Below are 15,163 nucleotides of genomic sequence, written 5' to 3' on the forward strand. Positions count from 1 at the left end.
TTTATATTTTATTTTCACACTGAAAATTAGATTTTCTTCAGCCTCAGAGTATGTTTATGTAAAATTAAATGAGCACTGGCAGGGAGCTGATTTTTTTCTTCTAAACTGGAAAAAGGTTAAAGCGAGCACCTGAGTTCCATGAACAGTCAGGACTAAGTCCTGCTTCAGATACGAGACAGTTCAACTCATACAGAGAGTATCCGACTTAATGGTTGTTCAATTTAGGAATTTTCAACTTTACAACGATGCTAAAGCAACATGCATTCAGTAAAACCGTGCTTTGACTTTTGATCTTTCCCTGGGCTAGCCACACGCCCTACCACACCACGGCAGGCAGCCGAAGCTCCAGGTCAGCCGCACCAGGAGGAGGGTGAGCGACGCACTCTGCAGGCCACTGTGTCCCCAGGTGAGTCTGCCCGCTGCAAGCTGATGCTAGTGTTCTGAGCACGTTTAAGGAAGGCCGGGCTAAGCTACGATGGGTGGTAGGTTCTGTGTATTCACTGCATTTTTGACTTGCGATATTTTCAACTTAATGATGGGTTTATTGGGATGCAGCTTCATCATAAGTCCAGGAGCATCTGTATTCAAAATGGATGCTTTATAATTACACTAATATCTCCTATAGTTTCAAATAGCTAGGAGGAGATACTGAATGTTTCCAACATGAAAAAATGATAAATGTTTGAGATAAGCTAATTACCCTGATCTGATCACTACACACGTATGGAAACATCATTATGTATCCCATAAATATGTACAATTATTGTATCAATTAAAAAATAAAGTTGGCCGGGCGCGGTGGCTCAAGCCTGTAATCTCAGCACTTTGGGAGGCCGAGACGGGCGGATCACGAGTTCAGGAGATCGAGACCATCCTGGCTAACACGGTGAAACCCCGTCTCTACTAAAATACAAAAAAATTAGCCGGGCGAGGTGGCGGGCGCCTGTACTCCCAGCTACTCGGGAGGCTGAGGCAGGAGAATGGCGTGAACCCGGGAGGCGGGGCTTGCAGTGAGCTGAGATCCGGCCACTGCACTCCAGCCTGGGCAACAGAGCTAGACTCCGTCTCAAAAAAAAATAAAATAAAAAAAAAAATAAAGTTAAATAGGCCAGGCACGGTAGCTCACGCCTGTAATCCCATCACTTTGGGAGGCCGAGGCAGGTGGATCACCTGAGGTCATGAGTTCAAGACCAGCCTGGTTAATAGGGTTAAACCCCGTTTCTACTAAACATACAAAAATTACCTGGGCATGGTGGCGCACGCCTGTAGTCTCAGCTACTTGGGAGGTTGCGGCAGGAGAATTGCTTGAACCTGGGAGGTGGAGGTTGCAGTGAGCCAAGATGGCACCATGCTCTCCAGCCTGGATGACAGAGCAAGACTCTGTCTCCAAAAAAAAAATAAATAAATAAAAGTATTTAAAATTGAATGCTGAGGCAACATAAAATTATACGAATTCACCGCAATTACATCTGTGTCCCTAACGGGGAGTCCTGGCTGTGGATCTGATGGGGGACACCCCTGGAAGGATGGGGGTCAACTGCCTGGGGAGTAGGGAGGGCGGTATGCTTAAGTGTGGAAGTTGTTAGCAGATGCAGAATCAGTAAGGTGATATGAGACTCACTGAAGGAACATTCCAGAAACACACGTCAGGCCCAGAGGCAAAGGAAAAGCAAAGCCGATGTGCAGACACTGGGCCGGCAAGGAGAGAGGTGAAAGCCAGGAGGTCCTGGATAAGCCTCCTAGAGGGAGTGGTGGCCAAGCCAGAGGCAAGAAAGATGTCCCATGGGGAGAGAAAACCTTTCCACCAAATTTAAAGGAGTCAGAAAGGCGCTGCTGATTTAGGCTGCAAGGTTCAATGTAAAGGAAGGTGCAATTTCAGTGTTGTCAGAAACACCCGGAGGTGTGGAGTCGCAGCCACCTCCAGCTTAGCCAGAGGCCCACCCAGAAGCTGAGGTTGGGGGTCACCACACAGGGTAGAGGTCACTTCAAGGGAGGGGCAGGGGGAGAGGGGCAGAGGCTGGGCATTGTTCTGAGATTTGAGTCACAGCCCGCAGCCAAACGTAACATGCATTTCGACTGAGCGCTCAAGCACTCTGAGGAATTGGGAGAGTGGGTGAGAGATTTAAAAATCCATGGTTGGCCGGGCGCGGTGGCTCACGCCTGTAATCCCAGCTCTCAGGGAGGCAGAGGCGGGAGGATAGCTTGAGCCCAGGAGTTCGAGACCTGCCTGGGTAATATAGCGAGACCCCGTTCTCCACAAAAAGGAAAAAAAAAAGATAAAAATCCATGGTTGTGAGAGGATTCATATTTGTACAAAATTCATACGTGGCTCCGAAACATGAGTTTTCACCGAACGTCGTGCCCTGGATGTGTTCCCAGGTGTTTCTTCATGTTTCTAAAGGCCGTGTGATGTCCCCCATACCTGGAACAGAAAGGAAGTGGCCATAGCCAGGCCCTGAATGTGCTGAGTGAGAAAAAAAGGTGCTGGGGGAGGAGGACCTGGACTTCACACTTAACAAGAAGGCTGGGATGTAGCCCACACCTCTCTCCATGCAAGACCATGCTGTGTGAGGGCAAGGGCCACTCAGGTGGGTAGATGATTAGGCCAAAGGCAGAGGCTTGTCTGCTAGAGTTCAGATTCTCCCCTGGGGTTCCAGGGGCAAAAGTGATGCTATGACCTGGGTGCTGGGAATAGAATTCTGCCAGCAACCTCTGCTCTGGGCCTAGGCTGGAGGCCTCTGTGCCACCCGGTGGGCTCTTCCCACTTTGGGAGGGTCAGAGAAGCACCCCCTTCCCGGGGGGCTCCCTCATGGAGAACACTGGGGGTGGGAGGTGGGTGGTGAGCGGCTCAGGCTCTCTTTGGGCTTCACCTTCCTGGTCAGGTACTTTGGTTTCTCCCTGGGAGTGGGTTCCAGAAGGGAATCCCCAGGTTCCATGGACCCTGAAAGAGGGGTGGGGCAGACTGCTGACTCTCCCCCAGGAGACCCCCAGTCACACAGTGGGCCCACCCATCTTGGCCATGAAGCCTGGTGGATCAAGAGAAGTGGGGGAGCTGAGGACAACGTTGCGGGCTACAGGAGGTCCTTTTGGGGAAAGTGACTCTGATAGCAGGTGTCAGAGCCCCTGGGGGTGTCCCTGCCATGCTCTGGCAGCTCTGCATCATCAAGGAGGATCCCCCAGCAAGGAGGTCTCACCGCCCCCTGGGTTGTCAGGTAAGCTCCTGGGGCAGAGGTGGCACTGGGTCCTCCGATCATCCTGGTGTGTGGGCTCAGTCTGGACCCCTGGGGGTCTTCCCCACCCCCAGACTTTCATCCACCTCCCCGTGGACTCCTCTGTGCAGGCAAGCACTCCCCTTGCTGGGCCTGTTTCTCCTCTGTCCAGTGCTGAGTGGGATTCTCCTTCAGCTTGTGAACAGGGACACCCTGGGGGCTCCTCTGGAACTGGAAATGCGGGAGGAGAAACTGGCTTTCTCTTCGGAGCCAAAGGGCAATGTTCCTCCAGCTGGGAGTCCACACCCCAGGCAGGCCCCGCCTTCCGCTTGTGATGCGGGGTCCTACCTCTGCAGCTTTGGGTGTCTGAGTCCGAGGCAGCGCTAAGGATGAGGTCACTCTGGAGGGCGGCCCCGGGTTCCAGGTGTGGGGGCATTACCAGACCTTGAGGAACGTGAAGGATCGCCTGGGCACATGCTCAGGGCGCGACGTTCAGTGAAAAGTCATGTTTCGGCCGGGCGCGGTGGCTCAAGCCTGTAATCCCAGCACTTTGGGAGGCCGAGACGGGCGGATCACAAGGTCAGGAGATCGAGACCATCCTGGCTAACACGGCGAAACCCCGTCTCTACTAAAAACACAAAAAATTAGCCGGGCGAGGTGGCGGCGCCTGTGGTCCCAGCTACTCGGGAGGCTGAGGCAGGAGAATGGCGGGAACCCGGGAGGCGGAGCTTGCAGTGAGCTGAGATCTGGCCACTGCACTCCAGCCTGGGCGACAGAGCGAGACTCCGTCTCAAAAAAAAAAAAAAAAAAGAAAAAAAAAAGAAAAGTCATGTTTCAGAGCCACACACGAATCACATTTCCTTATCTCTGCACAGTGACCGTGGATTTTTAAACCTCTCATCCGCTCCCCTGATTCCCCAGGGTGCCGGAGCGCTCCATTGAAATGCGCGTTGCGTTTGGCTGCGGGCCGCGACTGCAATCTCAGAACAATGCCCAGTGTTTCAAAACAACATATTTGTGCAAAAAGAAGGCCCCCAGATCTCAGGAAGCGGGAAACAGCTGAAGAAAAAGAACGCCGGCGAAGGGAAAGGACAGGTGTTCCCGTGGGAGGACCGGGGGACCGGGCCCGCCGTCCGTCGCTCGGCTGCAGGTGGGGCCCGGCCGCCCCCGATGAGCCCCGCCCCGCACCGCGCCCGCCCCGCCTGCACCCAACGGGCAAGTCCACCGCTCGCCCCCTACGCAAAGGAAAGCTGCAGCCCGGCGCCCACGGAGGACGACCCGTACCGCGGCCAGGGCGGGGCGCGGCCATGAAGGGCAGGGCCAGGCGAGGGGTGGGGCCTCGGTGGGTGTGGTCGTGCGGGGCGGGGCCGCGGCGGGGGGCGGGGCCTGTCGCCAGGAACGGGGAGAGAAGGGCCGTGGTCAAGAGAGGACCGAAGAGAGGGGCGGGGCTACCTCCCAGGCGAAGACCATGAGGGGAAGTGCTCACGCGGGGCGGGGCCACGTGTGGGGGCGTGGTTGTTGGGGGCGGGGCCTGTCACAGAGAAGGGCCATGGTTAAGAGAGGACCGAAGAGAGGGGCGGGGCTGCCTCCGAGGCGAAGACCGTGGGGGACGTGCTCAAGCGGGGCGGGGCCACGTGTGGGGGCGTGGTTGTCAGGGGCGGGGCCACGGGAGGGGCGTGTCCCGGCTTCTAGAGCCCGCAGGGCAGCCGTGCCCTTGCTGGAGACCGGTGCCTGGGGCAGGTGGGGGCCCCGGGGGTTTCCAGCCACAAGGAGGTGTGGACAGTTGGGAAATTGGGGCCGGCGCACGGTCTGCGCTGCCCTCCACCCCCCAGCAGCAGATCCCTGCCCCTCGCCCGGTCCAGCATCTCACTCTCCCGCCCCACTCTCTCCACGGGTAGAAGTTTCAGGATGTGCCGCAGAAGGGAAGGGGCGCGGCCGGAGGGACCCCCGCCCCGCGATTCCGGCGCCACCTGACCTGCGGGCACCCCTGTCCTCCTGCTTCATCGGCCTCAATATTCCTCGGGTCGGGACTCTGGCCCCCGCTGCCAGGGCGCCAGGCACGGACAGCGGGGAGGCGGCACCAGGGAAGCCCGGAAAGCAGGCTGAGACGCACTGACCAGCTGGGGCGCCACGGGCCGGAGCCTCCGTTTCCCTCTCTGCAAAGCAGGCTCGGCCAAGGAGTAAGCGGGCCCGCTGCGGAGGGTTTGGCAGTGGGGCCAGGGCTAACCCCGGTGTGTGGGCAAACACCTGCCGCCCGTCCTCAGCGCCCGGTAGCCTCAGGCCCCAGCTCCAGCCAGCGCGCCCTGGCCTGTCCTGCCTTGCACGGGACGTCCGCCCCAACCCCACCCAACCCCCGGAGCTGTGTAACCCAGGGACAAGGGTCTGCCCCTCCCAGGGGACGCCCAGCTCGATCCAGTGTGCCCACCACTGTCTCGGCGACCGGCCAGCCAGGCATAGAGTGGGCATCCTATTCAGGGGAGAGATGGGTGAAGCACACAGGAAAGGGGCGTGCGGTGTGGCAGCCTGGGCCTCCCGGCCTTGCCGGACTATGGAGACGGCTGCTGGGACGGGCGGGAGTCAGGCTCCTCAGTGCCAGGACTGGACGCTGTGTCTGCCACTCTGGGGCACTCAGCATTTCCAGGTGGATGGCAGCAACGTCCCTCAGTGTCCTTCACAAAACCCTCCCGAGCCGGGACTCACTCCGTGCCCGCCTGGACTGGGGCCAAGCATCCTGGCCTACATATCCCAAGAGGTTGCAGCGCGGGGCAGCACCCCAGGGATTCAGTCACTTCTGTCCTCACCAGAGGCAGCTCTTCACCTGATGAAGCTTTTTTCTATTTTTAGAGAGTCTTGCTTTGTCACCCAGGCTGGAGTGCCTCAGTGGTGTGTCCTCAGCTCACTGCAACCTCTGCTTTCCGGGTCAAGCAATCCTCCTGCCTCAGCCTCCTGAGTAGCTGGGACTACAGGCATGCACCACCATGCCTCGCTTATTTTTCTGGTATTTTTAGTAGAGATAGGGTTTCATCCTGTTGGCCAGGCTGGTCTCAAACTCCTGACCTTGGTCTCTGAAAGTGCCGGGGTTACAGGCATGAGCCACCACGCCCAGCCCTGAAGTTGAATTTAAGTTTTGGGAACATTCAAACCCGTTTTGGTGATGCCCAGGTGCCTTCGGGTGCCTCCTAACTGGCTACCCAGCCTCTGGCTCTCACCCAGCCTCCTGGAGGCAGCCAACACCAACCCTGGTCACTGACTGGACCACATCAGACCCCAGACCAAACACTGGCTTTACCTTCAGAGCCTAGACTCCTTGGCCCTCTGGCACGTAGACCCTGGCAGCGGCTTCCGCGGGATGGCACTCTCCTTCGTCACTTGTTCCAAATGCAGAGCTTTAAAAACTCCCCTTCCCACTGACCAGCGGCTCCACTTCTGAGTGTTAGTGCTGAGAAAATGTCAGATATGCACAACGATGTAGCTCACACGTCACTGGGCTACATCTCAACTTAAATACGCAATGACATGAACAATTTATAGAAGACATCCTTCCCATGGAGTATGGCGCAGCCATCAAACCATTGTGCATAAAACATGGTAATGGCTTAGCAAGGCGCTCACAAGCTACAATGCAAGAGGGGAAAATAGAAGAAGTGCTCCTACTAGGTCCTAACTTCCCCCTTCCCCTCTTCCCTCTCTCTCCCCTCTCCTGTAGTTGTATAAAAACATTTCAAATATTTGGCCAGGCGTGGTGGCTCATGCCTGCAATCCCAGCACTTTGGGAGGCCGAGGCGGGTGGATCACCTGAGGTCAGGAGTTCGAGACCAGCTTGGCCAACATGGTGAAACCCTGTCTCTACTAAAAATACAAAAAGTTAGCCAGGCGTGGTGGCGGGTGACTGTAATCCCAGCTACTCGGGAGGCCGAGGCGGGAGAATCGCTTGAACCTGGGAAGCAGAGGTTGCAGTGAACTGAGATTGCATCATTGCACTCCAGCTTGGGCAACAAGAGTGAAACTGTCTTTAAAAAAAAAAAAAAAAAAAAAAAAAAAAAAAAAAAGTCAAATATTTATAATGGTTGCCTGTGAACCAGATTATGAGTCTTATGCTAATTCTTTTTTTTTTTTTTTTTTTTTTTTTTTTTTTGAGACGGAGTCTCACGCTGTTGCCCAGGCTGGGGTGCAGTGGCGCGATCTCGGCTCACTGCAAGCTCCACCTCCCGGGTTCCCGCCATTCTCCTGCCTCAGCCTCCTGAGTAGCTGGGACTACAGGCGCCCGCCACCGCGCCCGGCTAATTTTTTGTATTTTTTTAGTAGAGACGGGGTTTCACTGTGGTCTCGATCTCCTGACCTTGTGATCCGCCCGCCTCGGCCTCCCAAAGTGCTGGGATTACAGGCTTGAGCCACCGCGCCCGGCGAGTCTTATGCTAATTCTTTATATTTTTCTGTATTTTCCAACTTTTATAAAATGAACGTATTATTTTCATGAACAGGTTGCCTCTTGGGGACCCAGAAGACCAGCTTCCACTGTGTCCCCCAGCAGCCCTTCCCTCCACCCACCAAGAAGGCTGAGTCACTGACGAAGCCGGGAGTACAGCAATGCCCCTTATCCGTGGTTTCGCTTTTTCATAGTTTCGGTTACCCACAGTCGACCATGGTTCGAAAATATCAGTAAAATAAGTTCAGTAAGTTTGTTTTTTGTTTGGTTCTAGAAACAGGGTCTCACTCTGTTGCCCAGGCTGGTATGCAATGGTGCAGTCTTGGCTCACTGCAGCCTCCACCTCCCTAGGCTTAAGCGATCCTCCCTTCTCAGACTCCTGAGTAGCTGGGACTACAGGCACACAGCACCATGGCCAGCTAATTTTACAGTAAGATGTTTTGAGAGAGGAGAGAGATCATATTCACAAAACTTTTATTACATTATATTGTCATCATTGTCCTACTATTAGTTATTGTTGTTAATCTCTTACTGTGCCTCATTTGTAAATTAGACTGTATCATAGATATATACATATAGGAAAAAACACAGTATATATAAGATTCAGTACTCTCTGCAGTTTCAGGCATCCACTGGGGGTCATGGAATTTGTCCCCTGTGGATAAGGGGATTTATGTGTAAAGGAATCTCCAACATAAAGATGAGTTCACAATCAGAACTGCCAAGCACACGAGCTTCCCACTGCGGCTGAAACAGATCGCCACAAATGTGGCGGCTTCAGCCGCACAATTTACTCCCTCACAGTTCTGGAGTACAGAAATCAAAATGGGCCTCAGTGGGCTAGAATCAAGGAGTCGGCAGTGCTGGTTCCTCTGGAGGCCATAGGAGAGAATCTGTTTCCTTGTCTTTTTCAGCTTCCAGAAGCCACCTGCCTCCCTCAGCTCACGGCCCCCTCTCCACCTACAAAGCCAGCAGCAGAGCCTCTCTCTGACCCTCTTGCTTCCTTCTTTTTTTTTTTTTTTTTTTTTTTTGAGACGGAGCCTCCCTCTGTCACCCAGGCTGGAGTGAGTGGCGCGATCTCAGCTCACTGCAAGCTCTGGTTCCCGGGTTCACACCACTCTCCTGCCTCAGCCTCCCGAGTAGCTGGGACTACAGGCGCCCGCCACCGCGCCCAGCTAATTTTTTGTATTTTTTAGTAGAGACGGGGTTTCACCGTGTTCGCCAGGATGGTCTCGATCTCCCGACCTCGTGATCCGCCCGCCTCGGCCTCCCAAAGTGCTGGGATTACAGGTGTGATTTTCTTTTTTTAACGCATTCCCATCGTTAAGCACTTGCTTCCATATTATAAGGAGTCTGTGATGATATTAGGGCCACCTAGATAATCCGAGATAATCTCCCATCTCAAGAGTCTCAGCTTACTCATATCATCACTGTCCCTTTTTGCCACTTAAGGTCCCATATTCACAGGTGCCGGAGATCAGGACCAGGACATCTTTGGAGGCCATTATTCAGCTACCACATCAAGCATGGAAGACGGCCAAGGCAGAAAGGAAACGCCAGCGCAATCGAGGGAAGGAGTCACCCCACTCCCGCCCCTGGGAAACATAACTGAGAAAGCAATTAGGAGATTCTGGAATGTGTGTAGACATCTCGGAGACAGCCAGGGAATGCTGGTGTGTGTAGACATCTCAGAGAGAGCCAGGGGAATGCTGGTGTGTGCAGACATCTCAGAGAGAGCCTGGGGAATGCCGGTGTGTGCAGACATCTCAGAGAGAGCCTGGGGAATGCCGGTGTGTGCAGACATCTCAGAGAGAGCCAGGGGAATGCCGGTGTGTGCAGACATCTCAGAGAGAGCCAGGGAATGCCGGTGTGTGCAGAGAGGGATTCGCTGGAGAAAGAAAAGGCACAGTACAAACATGAATTCAAATAAAAGGCCACAGTGAAGGGACTGAGTAGCAAAATGGATGAAGATGAAAACATTGACAGGATGAAGACTGAGCCCAGGAAGGAGACTCTGCAGATTGTGGACCTAGAAATAAATTGTCAAGGAAAAGCTGAGAAACTGGTGGCGAGATCCACAAGTTGTTGTAGCCATCCGGCAGGCATTCCAGAAGGGCGGAGAGGGAGGAGGGCAGAGAGGAGGCCCCACCCACAAACAGACACACAGGCGCACACAGATGCACACTCACACACACCACACAGACATGCACACCACACACACACATCACACAGACACATACATACCACACACACACAGATGCACACACCAGACCCACACTATACATACACACCCCACGTACACACCACAGACCCACAGATGCACACACACACCACACACACAGATGCACACACCACACAGATGCATAGATGCACTCACCCACCACCCATACACACACATACAAACCACATAGACACACCCCCCACATACACACCACACATACACAGAGATGAACACACACACATGCATCACACAGAAAGACAGATACACAAGCATACACAGATACATACCACACATACACACAGATGAACACACACACCACATAGACACTACCCACCTACACATAAACACACACAGATACAGACACACAGACATACACACACAGGAAAATTTTCCCCAAACTGAAGAGAAATGTAAGTTTTCAGGTTAAAAGGGGAAAACAAAATATTGACCTGACACATGATAGCTAGTCTTTAAAACTGTAATGATAAAGACAAATCTTATTATTATTATTATTTTTTTTTTTTTTTGAGACGGAGTCTCGCTCTGTCGCCCAGACTGGAGTGCAGTGGCGCGATCTCCACTCACTGCAAGCTCCGCCTTCCCGGGTTCCCGCCATTCTCCTGCCTCAGCCTCCCGAGTAGCTGGGACTACAGGCGCCCGCCACCTCGCCCGGCTAGTTTTTTGTATTTTTTTAGTAGAGACGGGGTTTCTCCGTGTTAGCCAGGATGGTCTCAATCTCCTGACCTCGTGATCCGCCCGTCTCGGCCTCCCAAAGTGCTGGGATTACAGGCGTGAGCCACCGCGCCCGGCCAAAGACAAATCTTAAAACCTGAGAGGGGAATTGTGTCCCCACAAAAAGTATGTTCAAGCCCTGCCCCCAGCAGCTGGGAGTGTGGCTTGACTTGGAAATAGTCTTTCCAGATGTGATCAGGTTGACAATAGGTCTCCCTGGATTAGGATGTGTCCCATGGCCAGTGACTGGTGTCCTTAGACAGAGCAGGAGATCTGGACACACAGACACCGGGAGGAGGCCACGTGGTGGGAGAGGTGGATGTTGGAGCCATGCAGCAGCGAGCCAAGGACTGCCGGGGACCGCTGGCAGGTGCCCGAGCGAGGAGATGGGCATGTGGCTGGCCCTGCCCTGGAGGCCTCAGAAGAGCACATCCCGCCCCCACCCCGACTTCTGGACTTCCAGCCTCAAGAACAGTGAGAGAATAAGTGTCTGCTGTGCTAAGTTACCAGGTTCGTGTCAGGAAACTAATGCAGGAGGCAGGGAGGGAGGGAAGGGAGGAGGAGGAGGAGAGGAAGGCTATGAGGCAAAAAAGGAACACAAATCAGATTGACATGTACAACTGGAGTATAAAGACCAAGGGGTGACGGCTTCAAATCTGTCCGCAGTCATCATCTTTCAAGCATGAGAGGAATTCCAGGCACTTGCCTGGACTCCCACCCTGACTCAGGGAGTTTGCCCCCACAAGCCCGCTTAAGGGAAGGAATGATGGGACAACACTGTTCACGAGAAAACAAAAGGCCCTGGAATGAAGCCGCACAGCAGGCAGAGGCCAGCGAAGTGTGCACCAGAGTCCACAGGCACTGATTAAACCGAAGAGCGCAGGGCAGCCACCATCCCTGTTATCTGTGTCTCCTTAGCCCTCTCTCCCTCCCAAATCCTTCTACGATAAAGGGAAAGGAATTGTAAAAACCTCCCCCTAAAGGGGAAAAGTCCACAAGAAAAAAAAAAAAAAAGCTGGGGAGGAGACAACAGTAGAAGAGAGGTTTTGTTTTTTTTTGGTGGGGGACTGAGTCTCTGTCACCCAGGCAGAGTGAACCTTTGCTTCCCGGGTTCACAAGATTCTCCTGCCTCAGCCTCCTGAGTAGCTGGGATTACAGGCGTGTGCCACCACGCCCGGCTAATTTTTGTATTTTTAGTAGAGATGGGATTTCACCACATTGCCCAAGCTGGCCTTGAACTCCTGACCTCAAGTGGTCCACCCACCTCGGCCTCCCAAAGTATTGGGATCACAGGCGTGAGCCGCTGCACTTGGCAAGATAAGAGGTTTTGATGTCCCCCACATTTTAACCCAAAGCCGAGGAGGGTGACTGACTTAGCAGGTGTAGCTGTCAGCCTCAGGGGAGCTCTGCTGTGGCAACAAACAGCCCTGGAATCCCAGTGGCTCCGGCAGCCCAGGCTGCTTCCTCACATAGGCACACGCCTATCCCGGATGCTCTGCTGCTGTCTCACACTCCATCCTCCTCCCACTTTACCCCAGGAGCCAGCAGCCCTCCCTGAGACAGAGCTGTCCTGTGCCAGAAAGGGGCACAGCTCCTCAAATGTCTGCTGGGAGGGGATGGTCATCACCTGCTCATGCCCCACTGGCTGAGGTACATCAGGAGGCCCAGTCCCAGGCCCACCGGAGGACACCGTCCTCCTCCCACAGGCGCAGATGACAAGCACTGTGACCACGGCATGGATGAACAGCGGGGCTGGGGCTGGGAGCACAGGTTGCTGTGGGGGACCCCCCACCCCTTCCCCACCTCCCAAGGCCAGGCCCGATGGCCCTTCCAAAGCTGACAAAACAAGGTCTTCTCTGGAGAAACTGGATCTAAGGGGTTACAGCCAAGGGACACGGGATGGCTAAGACTTGGGGAGAAGGTAGAGGAGGGGCTGCCTCCTGACTTTAGCCCCTGGAACCCTTCCTGCACTTGGCTCAGGCTGCCATTAGCTAGACAGGGACCCCCAACCCCAAGCAGGAGACCTCATGGGCTGTCCTGGGGGATGCTGAACTACCTGGGAAAAAGACCTCCTTTTGGGGTCCCCAAGAAAGAAGCAGGCCAGTCCCCAGGCTCCACCTGGACACCCAACAAGGAGTTGCTAGGCGTGCTCCTTCTACGGGAGGGCAGGCCTTCCCCCACAAAAAGGAAGGACCAAAGCACACAGAGGAGCACCTGGGGGAAACTGAGGTGCAGCAAGGAGCAGTGAAAACGCCACCTACCAAAAAAAGTCCCTCAACATGACAATCCTCAGAGAGATAAGAGATGACACCTTGGACCCACAGCCAAGCCAATCTGGGGAAGAAAAAAAAAAAAAAGGTAAATTCTTTCTCACATTCACAAAAATAGTTCTGAAAACCACTTCAAGCTGGGTGTGGTGGCTCATGCCTGCAGTCCCAGCTGCTCGGGAGGCTGAGGCAAGAGGACTGCTTGAGCCCAGGAGCTAGAGGCTGCAGTGAGCTGTGATGGTACCAATGCACTTTAGCCAGGGTGATAGAGCAAGACTCTGTCTCTAAAATAAATAAATACAGAAATAAAATAAAAATAAAAACCACTTCAGTTCCTGGCCGGGCACAATGACTCATATCTAGAATCCCAGCACTTTGGGAGGCCGAGGCGGGTGGATCACCTGAGGTCAGGATTTTGAGACCAGCCTGGCCAACATGGTGAAACCCCATCTCTACTAAAAATACAAAAAGTAGCTGGGTGTGGTGGTGGGCACCTGTAGTCCAGCTACTTGGAGGCTGAGGCAGGAGAATCGCTTGAACCTGGGAGGCAGAGGTTGCAGTGAGCCGACATCACACCACTGCACTCCAGCCTGGGTGGCAGAGAGAGACCCTGTCTCAAAAAAAAAAAAAAAAACTTCAGTTCCTGAGTCCTGACGTCCTTTCCAAATACCACATAAAAGTAAAATGAGGCCAACATGAAAAACCAAAACAACAAAACACCCGAGAAGGTCAGGAACAAAGCCTGGGCGAGCGGGGCACGGTCTCTGGGTGGGGAAGCCCCGTTCAGTTCAAACGGAGGCTGGAGAGAGAGGATGGGTACATTTGACTCAGAAAATGCACAATCTCTGCACAGGAAAAGAAAGAATCTGAAGGGAAAGCCTGGTGAGAAATATCTGCAGCATTTACAACCAACTAAAGCAGTAATCCCAGAGAAATGGGCAAATTCTCTACCTGGAGATCCCAAGAGTCCAATGAGGAACGGGGGATGAAACACGCTTGGCCTTACAGGCGGCCTGGGATGTGCACAGCAAAGCTACCTGGTGTCACCATTCATCTGCCGGTCAGCAATACTTAAAGATGTTGTAATATCAAGGGTTGGCAGGGTGCTGCCAGAGGGGGTAGGTTCCAGCCAGGGCAGCTCTATCCACAGTGGGAGAGGATGTGGCTGGCCTGGCTGAGCCTGCACATGAGGCTGCATCAGGACCCCCTGGCCTGGCTGAAGCCCACTCTTCCAGACCCCTACTGGGGAGGGAAGGGGGTAGGTGCATGGGGGGTGCTAAAAGCATGAGACTTCGGCCCCTGCTTGGCCTGTGGTCACTTGCCCGTGCCTGGCTGCAAGGCCAGTGGACAAACTCTCCAGCCGTGTGGGTTCCCGGTTGTTTACTTAGCACTCATCTGAGTTTACACAAAACCCTTCTGGTCCAAGCTCTGATCCTTTATTAGTAGAGGAATGAACTTCTGGGAAAAGCGAATGGGGAGGGGCTGTCTGCTCAGGGAGCCACTGGGCAAATGGAGCAACAGGCCCACAGGCCTCGGCGCAGAAAGTGTATGGTGCCCCTCAGTCAGGTCCATCCCATCTGATCATCTCCTACCACCACAGATCCCTGCATGAGCGGCAGACCAGGGGCGTGTCCCCCCTTCCAGATGGGGAAGGGGCTCCAGGCAGCTTGAGGGAGGACAGCCTCCAGCCCAGGGAGCTCCTGTCCCTCTGTCTCTGCACCACGCACCTCTCCCGAGGGGGCCGCTCGGGTCACCTGCCCTGACAGCAGCTCTCACGGGACCTCGTTCAGCCTGTGCAAAGTGTAGGGGCTTGGTGTGCAATGCTGAGCCTCCTGGGGTGTGAACAGTCCCTGGCTCCATGCCCAGGGTAGGATGGGGTGCTTGCAGAAGCACCCGAGAGACCCTCCCTGGAACTGGCCCACTGCAGACTCTGCCCATCACCTCGAGGCCTCTCCTTGGAGGGTTCTGATCTGGAAACCAGGGGAATGATCTCATCCAGGGGCCTGGGCCAAGCTGAGAGGGTTTGCGAATTGATGCCCACTTGACCACTTTATTAGCTTCTGCTGCTGGTTCTCTTAAAACGTCTCCAGGGCTGGAGGATGCTATAAATTTTTGGTCAAGGATCCTCTGGCAGCCTCACCATGCCAGCATCGGTCACATGGCCCAGCCCTAGACCTCCCAGAGAGAGGCCGGGGCCTGGGGTGCCTTTTCTGGAGGGGCAGATCACACATTCCCTTCCTTCTTGAAGCAGTGTGAGGGCTGCTTTTCTGTGACTCAGAACCAGCACATCCCACCACTCACTGCAGAC

At 54.4% G+C, this 15,163-nt stretch overlaps 1 protein-coding gene and 1 long non-coding RNA gene across 3 annotated transcripts; both read left to right on the forward strand.

Moving 5' to 3' along the window:
• Positions 1-2,379: 2,379 nt before the first annotated feature.
• On the forward strand, positions 2,380-4,811 carry LOC106992799 (uncharacterized). 2 transcript variants are annotated; one of them, XM_077958176.1, is made up of 3 exons: positions 2,380-2,588; positions 2,981-3,212; positions 4,131-4,811. In XM_077958176.1, the coding sequence occupies exons 2-3, from the start codon at positions 3,020-3,022 to the stop codon at positions 4,679-4,681; spliced, it is 744 nt and encodes a 247-aa protein (XP_077814302.1). In that variant the 5' UTR covers positions 2,380-2,588; positions 2,981-3,019; the 3' UTR covers positions 4,682-4,811. The 2 variants fall into 2 exon arrangements, with proteins under 2 accessions (XP_077814302.1, XP_077814301.1); XM_077958175.1 differs by lacking the exon at positions 2,380-2,588 and having other exon boundaries at positions 2,676-3,212.
• Positions 4,812-8,812: 4,001 nt separating this feature from the next.
• On the forward strand, positions 8,813-9,691 carry LOC144333548 (uncharacterized). Its single transcript, XR_013402302.1, has 2 exons — positions 8,813-8,925; positions 9,103-9,691. It is a non-coding gene; the product is annotated as an uncharacterized LOC144333548 (long non-coding RNA).
• The last annotated feature ends 5,472 nt before the right edge of the window (positions 9,692-15,163 follow it).

Source organism: Macaca mulatta, chromosome 12 (assembly GCF_049350105.2).
Source record: "Macaca mulatta isolate MMU2019108-1 chromosome 12, T2T-MMU8v2.0, whole genome shotgun sequence".
Taxonomy (NCBI): Eukaryota; Metazoa; Chordata; class Mammalia; order Primates; family Cercopithecidae; genus Macaca; species Macaca mulatta.